This window comes from Apteryx rowi, unplaced genomic scaffold (assembly GCF_003343035.1).
Source record: "Apteryx rowi isolate R43461 unplaced genomic scaffold, aptRow1 scaffold_86, whole genome shotgun sequence".
Lineage (NCBI taxonomy): Eukaryota > Metazoa > Chordata > Aves > Apterygiformes > Apterygidae > Apteryx > Apteryx rowi.
Window position 1 is genome coordinate 1,755,762 of NW_020451160.1, and position 16,623 is coordinate 1,772,384.

At 59.4% G+C, this 16,623-nt stretch overlaps 1 protein-coding gene across 5 annotated transcripts; it reads left to right on the top strand.

The window, feature by feature from the left end:
* Positions 1-1,020: 1,020 nt before the first annotated feature.
* On the top strand, positions 1,021-14,191 carry SPATA20 (spermatogenesis associated 20). 5 transcript variants are annotated; one of them, XM_026090416.1, is made up of 15 exons: positions 1,021-1,158; positions 1,477-1,541; positions 1,980-2,134; positions 2,388-2,531; positions 2,820-3,021; positions 3,121-3,251; positions 3,332-3,436; positions 3,924-3,998; positions 4,266-4,478; positions 4,654-4,846; positions 5,709-5,877; positions 6,377-6,585; positions 6,748-6,947; positions 7,601-7,681; positions 13,923-14,191. In XM_026090416.1, exons 1-15 carry the CDS (start codon positions 1,043-1,045, stop codon positions 14,109-14,111), a joined length of 2,247 nt encoding a protein of 748 aa, XP_025946201.1. In that variant the 5' UTR covers positions 1,021-1,042; the 3' UTR covers positions 14,112-14,191. The 5 variants fall into 5 exon arrangements, with proteins under 5 accessions (XP_025946201.1, XP_025946202.1, XP_025946204.1 ...); XM_026090417.1 differs by lacking the exon at positions 1,021-1,158 and having other exon boundaries at positions 1,478-1,541; positions 1,942-2,134; XM_026090419.1 differs by lacking the exons at positions 1,021-1,158; positions 1,477-1,541 and adding an exon at positions 2,135-2,308 and having other exon boundaries at positions 1,983-2,045.
* Positions 14,192-16,623: the final 2,432 nt, after the last annotated feature.

Genomic DNA, 16,623 nt, shown 5'->3' on the forward strand with positions numbered 1-16,623 from the left:
GTGCCCTGGTGCCCCCCCCTGCACCTCCCCCTGCATCCTTATACCCCTTTGGCATTGCTGCACCCAGGAGGCTGCTCTCTGGTCCCATCCTGGCCCCCACTCCCCGGCCACTGAGCGTTTGTGCCCCCCCCGTCTGTCCTGCCTTGGCTCTGGCTCTGCACTTGCCTAAAGCAAAGGCGGTTGCTGCCCCGGGGACAGGGTTTGTGGAAGGAGAGGGCAGAGCGGCTGCACCAGGTGCCGCAGGGTGCTGGGCCGCGTGCCTGTGCTTCGGCCATGCTGAGCTGGCAGGGATTTTCCTCTGTGAGGACACATGAAACAAACACTGCAGTGCTGCTCCCTTAGCCGGGGTTGCTGGGTGGCTGTGCCCCCCCAAGATCTCCAAAAGGGTGCTGGTGCTGGTGCTGGGCTGGGGGAGAGGAGGTCCTGGGGGATGGCAGTCTTCAGGCCATGCCTGCTCGAGCTTGCAGACCGCCTGCATCCTTGCGCCGCTGGAGGGAAGCAGCCTCTGCTGAATCACCAGCCACCCGGGGTGGATTCATAGGGGCTGCCTCACCGACAGAGAGGCTCTGGGTCCCAGGACGGGATGGCGCTCGGTCGTGGCTGAAGGTGGACCAGCCAGGACCTGCCTGAGTGGAGCCGCCCTGCCCGGCTCTGGCACAGCTCTGGGCTGTGCGAGCTGTTCCCGGGCACCGCTGCAGTGCAGCATGTGTCTCATGCACCATCGCTCTTCCTCCTCTCTGTAGCCTCACGGGCAGGGGGAGCAAGCTAACTCCATGCTGTATGGCCTGAGACCTCTGGGTAGCATCGCTTCATGGGATGCTGTAGGCCTTGCAGCATCCCCAGAAGGTCTTTTGCCTGCTGGCAAGTCCAGTCTTGGCTTTGCAGCATGGGGGATGCAGAATCCCCCCACCATCGGCAGCCCGAGGGGACCCTGAGTAGGGCTGTGCTGGGGTCTGGGATGTTGCTGCTTTCTCCAGGGCCAGGCTGGGCAGAGGAATAAGATAATGTTTCATGTCACAGTTGTGTGTTTCTGAAGGGGAGCATGACCATGGCCACAGGAGGGAAAAACAGTGAGCCCAGTGTCCCTCGTTATACCAACCGCCTGATTAATGAGAAGTCCCCCTATCTCCTCCAGCATGCTCACAACCCCGTGGATTGGTAAGAAAGAATCTCACCTTTCTCCCTTCTTTTCTCCCTGCGGCRGCATGAGCTGAAATGTATGGGACTGTGGAAGTGGCTGCCGCAGAAAGGGTGACAGTTTAAGTGGCCTGGCCTCTTTGGGGGAACAGCCTGCCCGTCTGTGTCTGTTGTGGGCATCAGCCAGTGGTTGTGCTTGTGGGCTCAGACTTTGCACCGAGAGGGGCTTGCCTAGTTAAGAGTGGTGCCCTGACTGCTCTCCATCAGACAGCTTTAGAGGAGACCCTGAGTCCCAGCTGCAATGATAGCTGAAGCTTTTTTCTTTACTTTCCTCCACAGGTACCCTTGGGGCCAGGAAGCCTTTGATAAAGCAGAGAAAGAAAACAAGCTGATATTTCTGTCAGGTAACTAGGAACAAGACATATTTAACTTTCCACGTGTCATTCTGTAAATGACCAGATAAGCGGGGCTGCTTTGCCTGAGCTGGTGCGTGAATAGCCCTGTAGGTAAGGATGTAGGTAAGGATGCTGGTTATTAATTGTCCATCAGCAAGAGATGGCCACCTGTTTTAATGGGCCCTTGCTGCAGATGGACTGCACCCAGGGGCCTTCTTGGCTACCGGAGTCCTTGGGTCATATCCTTGGAGCAAGAGCTGGAGAGATCAGGAGGCCTTGCAAGTCTCTGTGCTTGATGCAGGCCTTTTTCCTTGCAGTCTCTTCTCCAATGGGGAAGCAACTGTTCCCCTTAGCAGGGTACTTCATGCTCTAAGCGATCTCCCCATAGAGTGTGTGTCCTGCTTCTCAGCACAGGGCCTTTCCTGACTTGGCTGAGCTTGTTTACAGTTGGCTACTCCACCTGCCACTGGTGCCATGTGATGGAGGAGGAATCCTTCAAGAACAAGGAGATTGGTGAGATTATGAACAAGAACTTTGTGTGCATAAAAGTGGATCGTGAGGAGCGGCCAGATGTGGACAAAGTGTACATGACCTTTGTGCAGGTAAGAGGCTCAGACTGAGCTCAGGAGGGCTTTGACTGACTCTCAGGATGAGACTCATGACCATGTTCCTCAGGCAAGAAGTGGTGCAGTTCTTGGGAGCCCAGTATGTTGGGTGGTCTGAAAGAGGCCATGATCACAAGGATGGAGAAAAGCACTTGTCCATCCTCATGTGAGGTACATGCACGTGCCAGAGGGGTACAGAGCAGAGGATACCTTTTGTGTGCTCTTGGTGCGTCTGTGATTTCTCTTTCAGGCAACCAGCGGTGGAGGTGGTTGGCCGATGAGCGTCTGGCTGACTCCGGACCTCAAGCCCTTTGCAGGGGGGACGTACTTCCCTCCTGACGATAGAGTTTACCGTGTTGGCTTTCGGACTGTGCTGCTCCGAATCGCAGAGCAGGTACAGAGCAGGAGTAGGGCAGTGGGCTAGCAGGCGGTGTTCAAACAAAGGGGTAGCAGAGAAATTGGACTGGGTTTGGTAGGTGAGTGAATGAGTCAAGAGAAAAAGAGTTATCGGAAGCAGTAGCATGAGGAACAGGTCAGAGCTTTGGCTCAGTTAGATATGGATTTGAACTGATCTGGGGAGGGAGACTGAGAAATGAAGGCAAAATTTGGGCTGGTGCAGTGCAGGAAGCAGAAAGAAAGAGACAAAAAATGGCAGGACTGATTTTCTCGCTCTTCTTCCTAGTGGAAGCAGAACAAAGATACTCTGTTGGAGAGCAGTCAGAAGATCATGGAAGCACTCCTAATCCAGGCTGAGATCCGTGGCCAGGCCCAGGAGTCACCCCCGCCATCCGAAGAGGTGATGGGCACATGTTTCCAGCAGCTCTCCAAGTCCTATGATGAAGAGTGTGGCGGCTTTTCAGAGTTCCCAAAGTTCCCCACCCCAGGTCAGTCTGGCCTCCGTTGCTGAGCCCTGCTGTGGTGCAGGCAGTGCCGTGCGATCCAGAACACACCCTGCAGCCTCCCACTTTGTCACTGTATTTCAGTGAATTTGAATTTCCTCTTCACGTACTGGGCCCTGCACCGAACGACTCCAGAAGGGGCCCGGGCACTGCAGATGGCCCTCCACACCCTCAAGATGATGGCCTGCGGGGGCATTCATGACCACATTGGTCAGGTAAGAGGAAGGCCTTGGAGGTAAACTCCAGGCATGTCCAGGAGGTGTGGGGTGGAGACACATCCTCTTGGTCTTTGCAGGGGTTTCACCGCTACTCCACTGACCAGCACTGGCACGTCCCTCACTTTGAGAAGATGCTGTATGACCAGGGACAGCTGGCAGCCGCGTATACCAAAGCATTTCAGGTATGGCCAATGCATTCCCCTGCAGGGAGGTGTGCTCAGCACAATGAGTCCAGGCGGTGGGGGGTTGACTCATTTTGGGAAGCGGCTTGGAAACCTGTTTCCCAACATTTTGCCCACCCCAGTTGGCCTAGGAGGTCCCATTCTCCCCTTTGTTGACCTGTCTTCATCTGGACAGGAATGCTGCACAAGGCTGTGAAAATTTAGCCGCAGGATTTTGAGTATGAGGGAAAAGGACACTGTTTTCTGGCTGGTCTTTGCAGGTGTCCAGCAAACATGTCCTGCTCCCCCGACCTTGGTGTAAAACCAGGGTTGCTGTCCAATGCCTCTAGATCTCTATCAGAGATCTAACTCTGAGTCCATCCCACATTTAAAATCCTTGGGTGTTCAAATGTGTTTTTCCCCTTTGTCAGCTCTTTAAATCAGAATCTCATATACCTTGTGTCTCTTTCCTTCCCTCACCCCCAACTCCACTCTTTGTCTCACACAGATCTCTGGTGATGAATTCTTTGCTGATGTTGCTGGAGATATTCTGCTCTATGTCTCCCGGGACCTGAGTGACCAGGTAAGCTTTTCCCTGCACTGGGGCAAAGGGAGTCACTTAGACCTGTCTGGGGTAAATGGGATGTGGTTCAGGGTGGCGAACGCTTTTGCCTCCCTCTGGTCCCTTCTGATCTGAGTCTGTCTCGTGTCTGTGGCACTCCTGTCTCTGCACTGCAGCCGGGTTTAGCCATAAACTGGATTGCATTCCCAGCGGTAATGGGGAGTAGTCTGAGAGATGCTGTACCAGCAGCTGGGTGCTGTCTCTGATAATAGTGCTGCTTCTTCCCAGGCTGGAGGTTTCTACAGCGCAGAGGATGCGGACTCCTACCCGACCGCCACGTCTGGAGAGAAGCGAGAAGGGGCATTCTGTGTGTGGACGGCCGAGGAAATCCGGGCCCTCCTTCCTGACCCTGTCGAGGGGGCCACAGAAGGGACAACTCTGGGAGATGTCTTCATGCACCACTATGGGGTGAAGGAGGATGGCAACGTGAGCCCCATGAAGGTGAGGGAGAGCAAAGCTGTGCCTGGTACTGGGAGCATTGGATGGGGAAATTGCACTACTGGGCATGCGGGGAAGTGACAGCAGCCCCAAGGCAAGCGGGGTCTTGCAGGAAGCTGGTCTGYCCCCAAGCCCTCATCAGCCAGGCGGTGTTTGTAGAGCGGGGCTCTCCTTTCAGGACCCCCATAAGGAGCTGAAGGGCAAGAACGTCCTTATTGTCAAGTCCTCCCTGGAGCTGACAGCGGCCCGGTTTGGGCTGGAGCTGGGGCGGCTCAGCGCCCTGCTGCGGGAGAGCCGGCAGAGGCTGTCTGCAGCGCGGGCGCAGCGGCCGCAGCCTCACCTGGACACCAAGATGTTGGCATCGTGGAACGGTGAGAGGCGGCTCTCGGCTCCAGCTCCGCAGTGCGCAGTGGCATGCATGCCGCAGCCAGGCCCCTCTGCAGCCGTGATTGGGGCTGGGGAAGCTTTGGGGGGTTGTTATGAGTTTCCCCGAGTCCAACTGAGCCAGGACAGGCCTCAGGGAGGCAGCTTGCGGCATGGCCCCTGGCCCGGGAGCACGTGGAGGAAGCAGCCCCAGACACCTCCAAGCCGTGGTGGTGGCAGGGTCRGGATGTTGCTGAAGGTCAGGATGTTGCTGTGGCCTTTTTTTCCCTGCTGCCAGCAGAGAGCAGCAAAACCCTTCTCCTGGCTCAGCCCAGCTCCACAGGACTCGGCACCAGGGAAAGGGTGCTGAGCTGGGCGTTCAAGACCCAGGTGGGGCCTAGATCCCATGTCCACCCCTGCCTCATCAGAGTGACCCACAGGTTTGCATCTGTCTGTCCAAGTGTCCTGCAGCAGTTAATAACTGCAGGATCCCAGGCACTGTTTCTGGCTGTAAATGCCTAGTGTTCCTGTTTCTGGGGACTGTATCGGCTGGAGTTATATCATGTAGCTAAGTCCTACAAACAGGAAGACTCTCTTAAGCCCAGTTTTTGCCCATGAGCAAAGGCTGAGCTCTTGCTGGCCTTTCAGAGCTCTTCCTTTCTCATCAGTGATAAAAAGTGACTTTCTTAGTGGTTTAAACTGATTGTAAGAGATGGCAGTTGAGCCCTGACCTGCTTTTGGCCTGCCTTGGATGTCAGGGAGGATGAGCTTCATACTAAGCATCCTTTAAAGGAAAGGCTGTGACTTTCCAGCCGGTCCTTGCACCCCAGCCTCTCCCTGAGCCCATCCCTGTGTCTGTGGCCTCTGCAGGACTGATGATCTCAGGCTTTGCCCTGGCTGGGGCAACCCTGGCCAAGGAGGAGTACGTGAGCCGGGCTGTGCAAGCTGCCAGCTTTCTGCAGAGACACCTTTTCAACCCCACCAGTGGGAGGTTGCTGCGGAGCTGCTACCGGGGCAAAGACAACACGGTGGAGCAGAGGTGAGCCGAGGTACAGAGCGTCTCCGAGCCGCCTGGCCACCCTGTAGCTGCTGCCCTGACCCCCCACGGTCCCCGTCCTCCCATCCTCCAGGCCAGACTGAGCGTGAAGGGAGGGAGGCTGTTTGCCATGTGCAGAGCTGCCTCCTGTGCATGTGTTTGGGGATGGATTAGTACTCTCAACAGAACAAGGAGGAATTAAGGTCAAATCCTCTCCTTTCCCTTTCTCATCTTCCTTCCGAGCTGATAGGAGCCTTCCCTGTCCTCCCATGCTGCTCATGTCCCTGTACAGTATCCCAGGCCTAAGTGGCACGATGACTTGCAACAGGCACTGCTTATCTTGGACTGAGCTGAGGGAAGGGCCAAGCGAGGTGGTGTCTCCTCATCTGACCCCCAGATAGCAGAGACCAGTGGCTTTACCCTGCCAGTCTTAGGGGGTTGGAGGCCACTTCCCACCTGACTGACCTAGAGACCCTGATGGTCCTTCTGTTTGCCACTGTAGTGCTGTGCCCATCCAAGGGTTCCTGGAGGATTACGTCTTTGTCATCCAGGCTCTCTTTGACCTGTACGAGGCCTCGCTGGACCAGGGCTGGCTGGAGTGGGCCTTGCAGCTCCAGCACATGCAAGACAAGCTCTTCTGGGATCCCAAAGGCTTTGCGTATTTCTCCAGCGAGGCTGGCGACCCCTCTCTGCTCTTCCGCCTGAAGGACGGTGAGCTTGGGCACCCATCCATGCTCTCCATGGCCAGGCATGGGCTTGTGTCCCCTGGGCAGGTTGTGGTGTGGCAGTTTAGGGAAGGCAGGGCTGATGCCTGGCTGGAGGCCCAAGCTGTGGGGCAGCTGGACTGACTGAGGGGTTGTTGTCTTCCCACAGACCAAGATGGAGCAGAGCCCAGCGCCAACTCTGTCACTGTCACGAACCTGCTCCGAGCGGCCTGTTACTCTGGCCACATGGAGTGGGTGGAAAAAGCTGGGCGGATCTTGGCCGCCTTCTCAGAGAGGTTGCTGAAGATCCCAGTAGCCCTGCCAGAGATGGCCCGTGCTAGCGCTGCCTTCCATCACACCCTCAAACAGGTAGGGGCCGGGCTGCCGGCCAGGCCGCGGGTCGGCCAGGGCTCGCGTGTTTGCCTCTCCCTGTGGGCCAAACTTACCCGCACTGGGCAGGCAGCACTGAGCAGACGTGTCCACCTACACATCTGCCCTGTTACATGTACTCCACCACCCAAGCTCCCCACCTCAAAGCGTGTGGGAGGGTGGCAAGGTGGCGTCCATCTCTCATCAAAGCCTTTGCTACGGGGTCTTAGTTTCGATGCTCCCAGGAGGCCAGACCAGGGGCCCTGCTCTTGGCGTGTGTGTAGGTTTCAGCTCCAGCTCCATCAGCCAGTTCCAGTTCAGGTTCATAATCTGGGTGCAGATGCCCTGCAGTTTCTTGAGCTGCTTGTGAGCAGGTTTTTAATACCCTCTGTGTTCCACTGTGTCCCTGAGCAGCGCTGAGCCTCTGCTCTGTTTAGCCCCAGAGGTGGCTTTATGTCTCTGCTGGAGTCTGATCCTCGGGCTCATGGTTTCTGGGTGAAATGCCAGAGACTGCTGGGCCACCAGAGCCCAGAGGGACTGGACCTGCCGCGGGACGGGGGCCCAGGGCTGTGTGCGCATCCCTGTGAGCAGGTACTGTCAGAGGTCTCTGCCTCTGCTCTGCCCTTCCTGACATTCATGCTCTCTCTGGACAGGTTGTTATCTGTGGGGACCCGCAAGGAGAAGACACGAAAGATCTGCTTCGCTGTGTCCACTCTGTCTTCTGCCCAAACAAGGTAGAGGTGACAGCCCTGCCAGCCCTCGCCCTGTCCCTGCTGCACAGCCTTTCCCCTGCTGGCTGCAGTCGTGTTCAGTGCTGCCAGCTGGGTTGCTTGTGTTTTCTTCCTCTCTCCCCGTGCTGCTGTAACATCCATCCTCCTCCTCCTCCCCACCCTGTCCGGCTTCCCTTCCTGGGAATATCCCATCTTTCGCTTGTTTGTCAGCGCGGCTGGCGTGGGCCATGGCTCAGCCTCCTGCACACCTCTCCCTGGTGCAGAGAGATGGCAGTTCAGCTCCTTCTGGCAGCCCAGCCCTGGCACAGGAGTTGATACAGCAGCGTCTGCTGTCAGTTGTGTGTGTTTCCACCGCTCTCAGCCTGGCCCAGTGCCCCCAGCACTGCTCTCCCAAAGGAAAACTGTTTGTTCCAGTGTGGATGTGTCATGCCCCGCGCTGATCCACCTGGTGTCTCGGTCACCTTCAGCCTGGAGATGTTCTTACGTCCCTGGGAAGAAGCAAGCCAGTACCTTGCTCCCTCTGCACTGGGGGCTTGGGTATCCCCTGGCCCGGAGGGGCTGGCTTCTCCAAAAAGGCTTTGCTCCGAGCCCGTATGTGATAAGCCACGCTGTGGTTGGCRTTGTCATGTGTGTAGTGGGGTTACTGTCTCGCTGTGCTTGTCTGAGTCTCCACTCAGGGACATGTCACCCAGTGCATCCCCGACCAGGGCTGGGACGAGTGCTGGGCACGCCGGGGCTGAAGGGAGGGCCCCCAGCTCTGCGGGCAGCGCGGAGGGGCCGCGTTGCTGTGGGGAAGGAGCCGTTTGCTTCCTGCGGAGTTGGCAGGGAGCAGCAGCGCTGCAGCTGGCTCCCCGGCGCCCGTCACGTTCAGCCGCAGCGTCCCTGCCCGGGGGCTGACAGCTCGCCTGCGTGCAAGCCTGCTGAGTTTAGGGAAGTGGGGCTGGGCTGGCGGGCGGGGGGGCAGAGCGTTTGGACCTCTGGCCCTGCTCCTCTGCCTGTCAGTATCCAGGGATCGGCATGTCGAGCTGCAGCGCATGGGTAGCTGGCACTGGGGCAAAAGCACTGGTTTCCCTCTGTACTCCAAGCTGGGGCAAACTGGAGAGAGGCCAGTTGTCAGCAGTAAATGATTCCCTAGCCTGTCTTCATGTCAGACCATGCGACAGAGGTTTTCTTCCCCGATCCTCTGCGTCAAGTGCCTAGCAGTGTTTAATGACGGTGMTGGAGGACAGTCACGGCTTCTGTCCCCCCACCAAAACGGAGGCCAGGCCCCRCTCCCTGCTCCCCACGCGTGCAGGATCAGCAGGCACCGGGAGTGCGGTTAGGGGAACAGAGCTCCTGGTCCTTCCTCCCCTTGCCCGGTCCAGCTCCCCTTGCATCACGGCTCAGCCAGCCCGTGACCCGTGCCGGTCCCTGTGCTGCGTACGAGGCCCTTCTCTGCTCCAGCTTTATTCCTCCCTCTCCCTTTGAAGGATTACAGCGAGTGACCCAGTTTGCAGGAATCGAAAGCACCGTGTTGGCAGCAGGGAGCCAAGTGCTGCTGTTAATAACTAACTCCCTTTCCCAGCAGCGGGTTCAGTCCTCGTTCCCCTGAGCCTGAACAGGCTCTGGGAGGGGGACGTGGCCAACAACTTCAGGGGTTTTGAGCAGAGCAAATAGCACAGCGGTTTCTTCCCCTCCTCCCGCGTGGTTCAGTTGCCTCCTGTTAAGCTGGCAACAAGCCCAGCTGTTGAGGAGGTTTGCTCCCCGAGGGGACGGTCCATCCCCCTGGGCCTTTGCCTTCCCCAGAGTAGCCAGGAGGAGGAGGGCTGGGTGCTCTCCTCATGGCTTGTTTGTGCATCCTCTCTTGGGGTAGGTAAAACGCTAGAAGCTGCCCGAGGAAAGCGGCACTTGGCCGGTGATTGCAGACGGACTGTGAGCACGGAGGGGTGCGGCTGGGGTCGTGACGAGAGGCTGCGGTGGATGGTTGAGAGAAGACAGGTCGGGGGTCCATCCCTTGCCACACGTCTGCCATCTGCGTAGCTTGTTGAGGGTTTCTCTTTCCCACCGTGACGCAGTGCTGATTTCAGGTGGAACTAACCTCTGCTCTCCCCCATCGTGTGGCAGGGGCACACTCCCACACGGCAAGGATAGAGAAACAACCTCTGTTGCGCGTGCAGTGCTGAGGGCTCCTCCTCCTTCTTGCATCCGGAAGGGTCATCCTGGAAATGCTCGTTCCTCGTGCCGTGATGGGGAGCGGCAGTCAGGGACTGAGCTGCGGTCTTCTTATCCCCCAGCGTGAGTCCACACATCATGGTTTGGACTTGCTGGGCCAAGGCAGATGACAGATCAGAAGCTGTCATGTTTGGCAGCCTGGCTGCTGCCTGAGCTTGTTTCCTGGAAGAATGACTTTTCCCACGCGTTTGTGAATGTGGCAGGAAGATCTCTGCCAGAAAAACTCTCTCCACCGAAGGAGTGCAGACCCAGAGGTAGATATCTCTTCTTCCCAGTGCACCAAGTGCTGAAGGAGCTATAGGAGCAGAATTCATCCTCAAGTTTTGCAGCCCCAGGTTCATCTAGTCCACCTTCATAGTGCTTGTTCCTGCAAWGAGAGAGGTGCCTGGATTACTGAGATTTTTTCCAGCAAATGGGATGTCAGAGGCCTGCGCCCATCGTGGTGACAGCTGTTTTCCTCTGCTGTCACGGAGGCCTGGGGTGAGAGATCTGCTCTCTTCAGTGTCATTTGGGCATAATGGGAGCTGACAAGGAGACAGAGCTGGGCAGAGCTGCAGAGCCGTGCTTCCCCTGAACCGTCATGCTGGGACCTACCTGATGCGGTGTTCCCCTGTCACGGTCTGGAGGGACGGCGTGGAGAGCAGAATAACGGGAAAGAGGGCTCTGGGCTGCTGGAGTCATGGGCTGGGGCCAGAGCTGGAGCAGAGCCGTGCTGCTCTCRGAGGAAGGAAGCAGAAAGGCAGGGTTGAGTACCGGATAAATTCAACAGAGAGGCCAAGGTATGGACATGGCAGGGCTGGGAGCTTTTGTATCCCCCGCGTCAGTGAGAGATGCCCCCTCGACAGCTCACAAGATCGCTCATGCCCAGAAGAGGCAGCAGTGGTGCAAGTTGCCCGCAGCCCCTGGCCTTGCCCAGGAAAGGTCTCTAAGGGAGACCCCCGTCTGCCTCTGCTCCGTCGTGGCCGCCAGCGCGCTATGGGCCGGGCTCTCCTGCCTGCGCCTGCTCTGTGCCGAGGCATCGCCCACACGCCGTGTCGCACAGTGCTGGGGCACTGAAGGGTTTCTTTGGGCATCAGGAGGTTCATGCGAGTGAAGACTTTGGCTTGAAGGCAAAGCTGTGCTCCTGGCCTGGCTTTTGCCTCCTAGGGAGGGTTTGAGGGCTGCGACCCTTCCTTTGGCCAGAAAAGCAGGGTGGGTTCCTCCAGGCCAGTGCAGCCACAGGCAAAGCTGGTAGCGTCAGAGCTGGCATCGCTGATGTTTTCGTGTCTACCTTTGGATTGTGTGTGGCRGCGATTTGGACAATTTAATCCGTAGGAGTAGGTTCTGTCTCCTCACCTTGCAAAGGTAATGGAGAGAAGAGAGTAAAATCCCACTGCTCAGCATTGATGCGGGGGTGAGGATCATGATTCGGAGCAGCCTGACGTCTCCCGCCAAGCATCCCTCTTTCTGTGTTGCAGTGCACGGAAAGGGAGACACAGTTGCTCCTTCTCCCACCCACCTTCAGCCCTCTCCAGCTGTTCTTCATCTCTCCTTCTCCTCCCCAGGAAACAGCCCAAGGCTGAGCCGCCCTGAGTCACCCGCTCTGGGGACACGGCAGCTTTGGGAAGTGGCTTTGCCAAGGAATTGGGGAGACGTCACTGCTGCGTCTCCCGACGCCCCTGCTTTCCCCAGTGCCAGCAGGGCGCTGGGGGCTAGGCTCGTCTGCAGGAGGAACACAATTAATTAGGTCGTTCCAGTAATTAATTCCTTACAAAACTCACATTGAAATTCTTGCTGTAATAAGAAGCCGATGATAAAACGGCATTGAGGTCGCTGGAGCCAGCAAATTAAAATCGACATCGGCGTCTAGAGGAGCCCTTTGCCAGGGGCAACCTCCGTGCCTCGGCGAGGGGAAGGGAGCTGCGCTTTGAACCCTTCCAGGGGCAGTGCTGGTCCGCTCCTCGGGGTGCCGGTCTGGGACAGGGTCCTGGAGCTGGGGACTCCAGCGCCGTGCTCCCGTGCCACCTTCAGGCTATACCCCGCTAATTGGACATAGTGCATCCCGGTGCCGTTCTCTCTTCAGCTAGCGTCTTCCACGCCGAGGCGATTTGCAGACTTTTGCTAACTTGCAGCCACATGAGGCTCCCTTCACCTTTCCRTCTTGCTCCGACTGCAGCCTCTTCTGGGGCAGGACGCAGCCCGGCTTCAACAGCCAGTCCCAAACTGCCCAGAAATCTGGGAAAAGCAGCGGAGAGCCCTGGAGAAGCAGGGAGCGCAGGTGGAGCATGGGGAGGACTCTGTCGCGACCAGCACGGTGGTCTCGGCTAGTCCCCGTGCAGCTTCGTGGCCGGAGCGGTTCCCTCRGCATTGCGGTCCTCGTGCCCCTGTGAAGTTGCCGGTGCAAAACAGGGGAGGGAGATTTTTTAAACATGGTGAAAAAGCAGGACCTTGGTCTTGTGTCAGCTGGGGAGCAGCTGCTGAGGATGGTCCCTGGCGCCGCCACGCTGCCTGGGGCGCCGCTGGCTTCACCCCACCGTCGCTGGGCTGACGGATGGTGCTAACCGTTGGGTGCAGCGCCCTGGCCCAGCCGGCCCCGCTCTGTGCCTCGGTTTCCCCTTCCTCAGCAATCCTGTGCTCTGTAACCCCATGGGGGGGAAGCCTGTTCTCCAGCAGCCCGGCTACATGCTGGGCATGGGACACCTTCTCCGCGACACCCCGCTGCGGGRGCGGCCGGGGCTCGCGGCACCGCCGGGCAGCCCCCGTTTCCCACGGCACGGCCGCTCTGGCTCGCCCCGAGCGTGGGGCAGAGACAGGGCTGGCTGCGGGAGCCGAGTGGTGCGGCGCAGGCCCAAATGCTCCTGGGTTAAATCTCTGCCCTGTTAATGGTCTTTAGGGTAATTATGAAGGATCCCATTATCTCCTCAGCTGCCGAGCCGAGCTTGCYGGCTCGCCTTTATCCTGGCCCTGCAAGAGGACCTTAGGGAGCCGGCGAGAAAAATGAATAATGAATTTCAGATTGGACATGAATTGGTAATTAATCACTCCTGGAATTAATTCCAGACAAAGCCAACGAGGGAGGAGGGCAAGCGGGGGAGCAGGAGGCAGGGAGGGAAGCAGGCTGAGCCGGGGCCGGGTTGGCGTGTGGTGAGCGTGTCAGTGCTCAGCGGGCACTGGTGTGTGCAGGACAGGGGAGAGCCGTGCGTCTCCAGCACTGGGCTGCTGTGGTGTCCACGGCCCATGGCCGGCCGTCACGAGCTGTTCCCGGTGGGCGCGTGGTGACAGGAGCCTGGGAAGGAGCCGAGGCTGCTGCCGGGCTTCTCTCTGCCCCTTGTCTCGTGGCGGAGCAGGGCCGGGGGCACGGCGGGCGCTGGGGTGCAGGCTGTGCTCGCCCTTCGCATCCGCATCGCTGCGCTTGGGCCAGGCTCCCCGCCAGCTTCCAGCCGCGCCGCCTTGCCCGGGAACGCCCCAGACCTCCAGGGCTAGTAARCATTTTCCTTTTCGAAAAACTAATTACTGCTGCAGCCCTGCTGTCCCTGTTGGCCGATGCTCCCCGAGTGCCCTGGACCCTTTGCTGGCTGGCACCTTTCGCAGCCGCGCTGGGGGTCCTGCGAGGGGCTCGGGGACGCGGAAGCAGGCGGAGCAGGGATGCCGGGCTGGGGCTGGCAGCAGGGGCTAGCGGCAGCTCCGGCCCGTGGCTCCGGAGCACCGGCCAGCTCGGGAAACGCTCCTCCCGGTGCACACCGGCTGYGCTTTGTCCCCTGCACGTTTCCATTGCCAGAGGGCAGAACAGGAGGCAAAGCTGGCGGGGAGAGATGCGGTTAACGGCGCCCGGCCGCGGGCTGCAGCCTGACCCTCCGGCGAGCGTCCGCGCCGTGGGGCAGCCCTCCCGCGCGGGGCGGCAGCGCGGAGGCCGGGCCCGCAGCGATTAGCGCCGTTGGGGCTCAGTTAGAGGAGGGAGCGGGGCAGCTCGCCGGCTGAGGCGGGGGGTCGCCGGTCGAGCCGGCTGCTCCTGGCCCGGGTTCCCCGTCACTCACCGACGCCTTCATCCCGCCAGGTGCTGATGCTGGCAGACGGGGACGGCGCCGCGTTCCTCCGCCGCCAGCTGCCGTTTCTTTCGTCTCTGGAGAGGAGGGATGGGAAAGCCACGGCCTACCTCTGCAGCAACTTCGCCTGCTCCCTGCCCGTCACCTCGCCCCAGGAGCTGCGCACGATGCTCGCCCCGCATGCCAGCGGCGCCCCGTGAGCTGACAGCACCCCGGCCTCCCACTGCCCTGCTGCTGGAGCAACGGGGAGACCCGTAATAAAGCCGCACTGGCCATCGGCTGCCTCCCAGGTGGTTCTTGGCAAAGCAGCGGGTCCCGCCGCGCTTGGGCCCTCCCCTGCCCRCAGCAGCTTGGGCTCTGCCCCGGGCCGCTCTCGTAGCGTCTCCCCGCGCCGGGACGAGTCGTCGGAGGCAGATGTGAGCAGATGTGCCAGCGAGCTGCGTGCAACGAGCCAGCAATAACCCCGAGAAACGGGGCAGCCGCTGTCCCAGCCGCAGGGTCGACCCTCGCTGTTGGGGTTTGGACGGGCAGAGGGCGGGAGCGCTGCCCCGTCACRCCGGAGCGCAGAGGGGCCCCGGGAGCGCCGGCGGCAGAGCTCGGGACTCCTGAGCAGCCCCGTGCATGCGCTTGGGGGTCGGATCAGGGCACGGCCTGCCTGGGGACCTGCCCCGGCCGAGGAGCGCCTGGCTCCGCTGGCGCAGGGCTCCGCTCCAGCTCCGCATCGCCCTGCCGGGTGTCCTGCATCTGCGGCTGGGATCGCTCCAGCGCAGAGGGAGCCGCAGCACCCGGGGTGGTCGGTCTGGCCTCACTGACGCTYGCCGAGCAGCACCTCCTCCCCCTGCACACATGCTCGCTCCTCGCCTCTTTTTGCAGAGGAAAAAGAAAGCAAATTAAATATAAATCCCAGCATTAATGCAGAAGTCAGATGCGAAAACTATTAGGGTTCCTATAGCAACCCAGGGTAACATTTTCAAAWGCACTTGAAGGACTTAAGAGTCAAGTGCTTTTGAAAATGTTACCCGGTAGGACAGCCACGGTATTTTTCCATTACAGGGTAGATTGTAACATACATACGTTAATACACGGCGTATGCAAAAAAACTGCTGATGGCCACAACTGATGAAAACTTGCAGTAAGACCAAACCCAAGCGCTTCCAAACAGCTAAATAGCAGTGTCCTGGCTTTGCCAGGGATGGAGCGGCCTGGCACAGCCTGAGAAAGGATCTTCAAGAGCCTCATTCCAGTWAACCACTGGGTATCGGGTGCCCAAATCCCCGCTCGGTCCAGGCTCGCGAGGCTGCGGTTTGCCCTGGCTCGTGCAGCAGAGGGGAGCGAGTTCCTGGGGTGGGTACGGTGGTGCCCCCAGGGCAGGCRGCCAAGGCCTGGTGGGATACTGTGTCCCCAGGGGTGGCCAGCCCCCGCTTGCCGTTTCACTTTGCTTTAGGCAGGTGCCCACCATCCAGCACAGCCCCAGGTGATTTAAGAGCTGTTATAAGAGCAGGGAGATGTTGCACCTGCACCATGTTTTGGGGCCATCAGTCCTCTCTGCAGCCTGGCAGCTCTGGTGGGAGCCTCCTGGCTCCTGCTGCACCCTGGAGGAGGACGTTTGGCTCGAGGAGGCCAGCACGGATGGGTGAGGATGGGTGCGTTTTCGGCCCGCGCRCTCCTGGCAGGTCCTGCTGGCCGGGGCGCTCGGTGCGGGAGCAGGTCTGCRCTGCGACTGCCCCTTTGCTGGCAGAAAGTTTCATTGGTGAGGAAAGCAATAACCCCTCGAGGTGCCTTTTGGCCAGCAGTTAAAGCGTGGTGCTTCCTGGGGCTGCAGGTCCAGCGTCTCTGGCTGGGGACACCTGGGTCCCTGCGGGGGACCCCCGAGGACGGGTGCTGGCCCCTGAGCCCAGCTCCTACGGGGAGGCAGAGCGGGCTCCAGCGTTACGGAGGTCCTGCTTTCCCGGCTGCCTGCGAGGCGCTCGCGTGATTTCCTGCATGGAGATCAGAGCGATCCGTTTCCCTAATAATCTTTTCCATCCCCGCAGAAGGGGAATGCTGTCTGTAACGACACGAGATCCCTTTGGCGGAGCGCAGGCTTCAGCCTCCCTCCCTCTCCCCGTCCCCCCTCTTCCTCCTCCTCCTCCTCCTCCTCCCTGCCTGCGAACTGGTGAGCACTGCGCTTCCGAAGCCGCTCCGATGCCGTCGGGCTCCCTGGGAAAGGCAGCCAGCACCGCGGCCGCCTCGCCAGCGCGATGCTGCGATCGGGGAGCCTTGGYGTCGGGATGCGGGGGCTCTGGGCTGCTGCCGCTGGCTTTGGGGGCTTTCCAGCGGCTTGCGCCAGGATTTGGGGGTGACGGGCCAGAAGAGACGTCTTTGAAGTCAAGGAGGAATTTTGCACCTCATCTCRTGAATACTTTCTGTGCTTGTGGAAGAGGAGAGCTGCCTTTTTTTTTATTATTATTACTTTTTTTTCCCCCCTTCCCCCTTTGTTTTAAAAGCTGAAGTGTTTCTGGAAATCCAGCTGAAAATTGCTAGCTCTGGCAGCTGGCTGCGTTCCTGTCCCTTTCTTTCACCTCGGCACCTTTGGGATTAATCCGATGCCCTGGCCTGAGCCGCCGCCGCGGGGCTGGGGGAGCGCCCCGTGGGGATGGCCTTTCTCACGCACCGGCTTGCTCATTACTGCCTCTCCGTAGGGCAAAAATTCGCTGTAAACAGGCTGTCAGG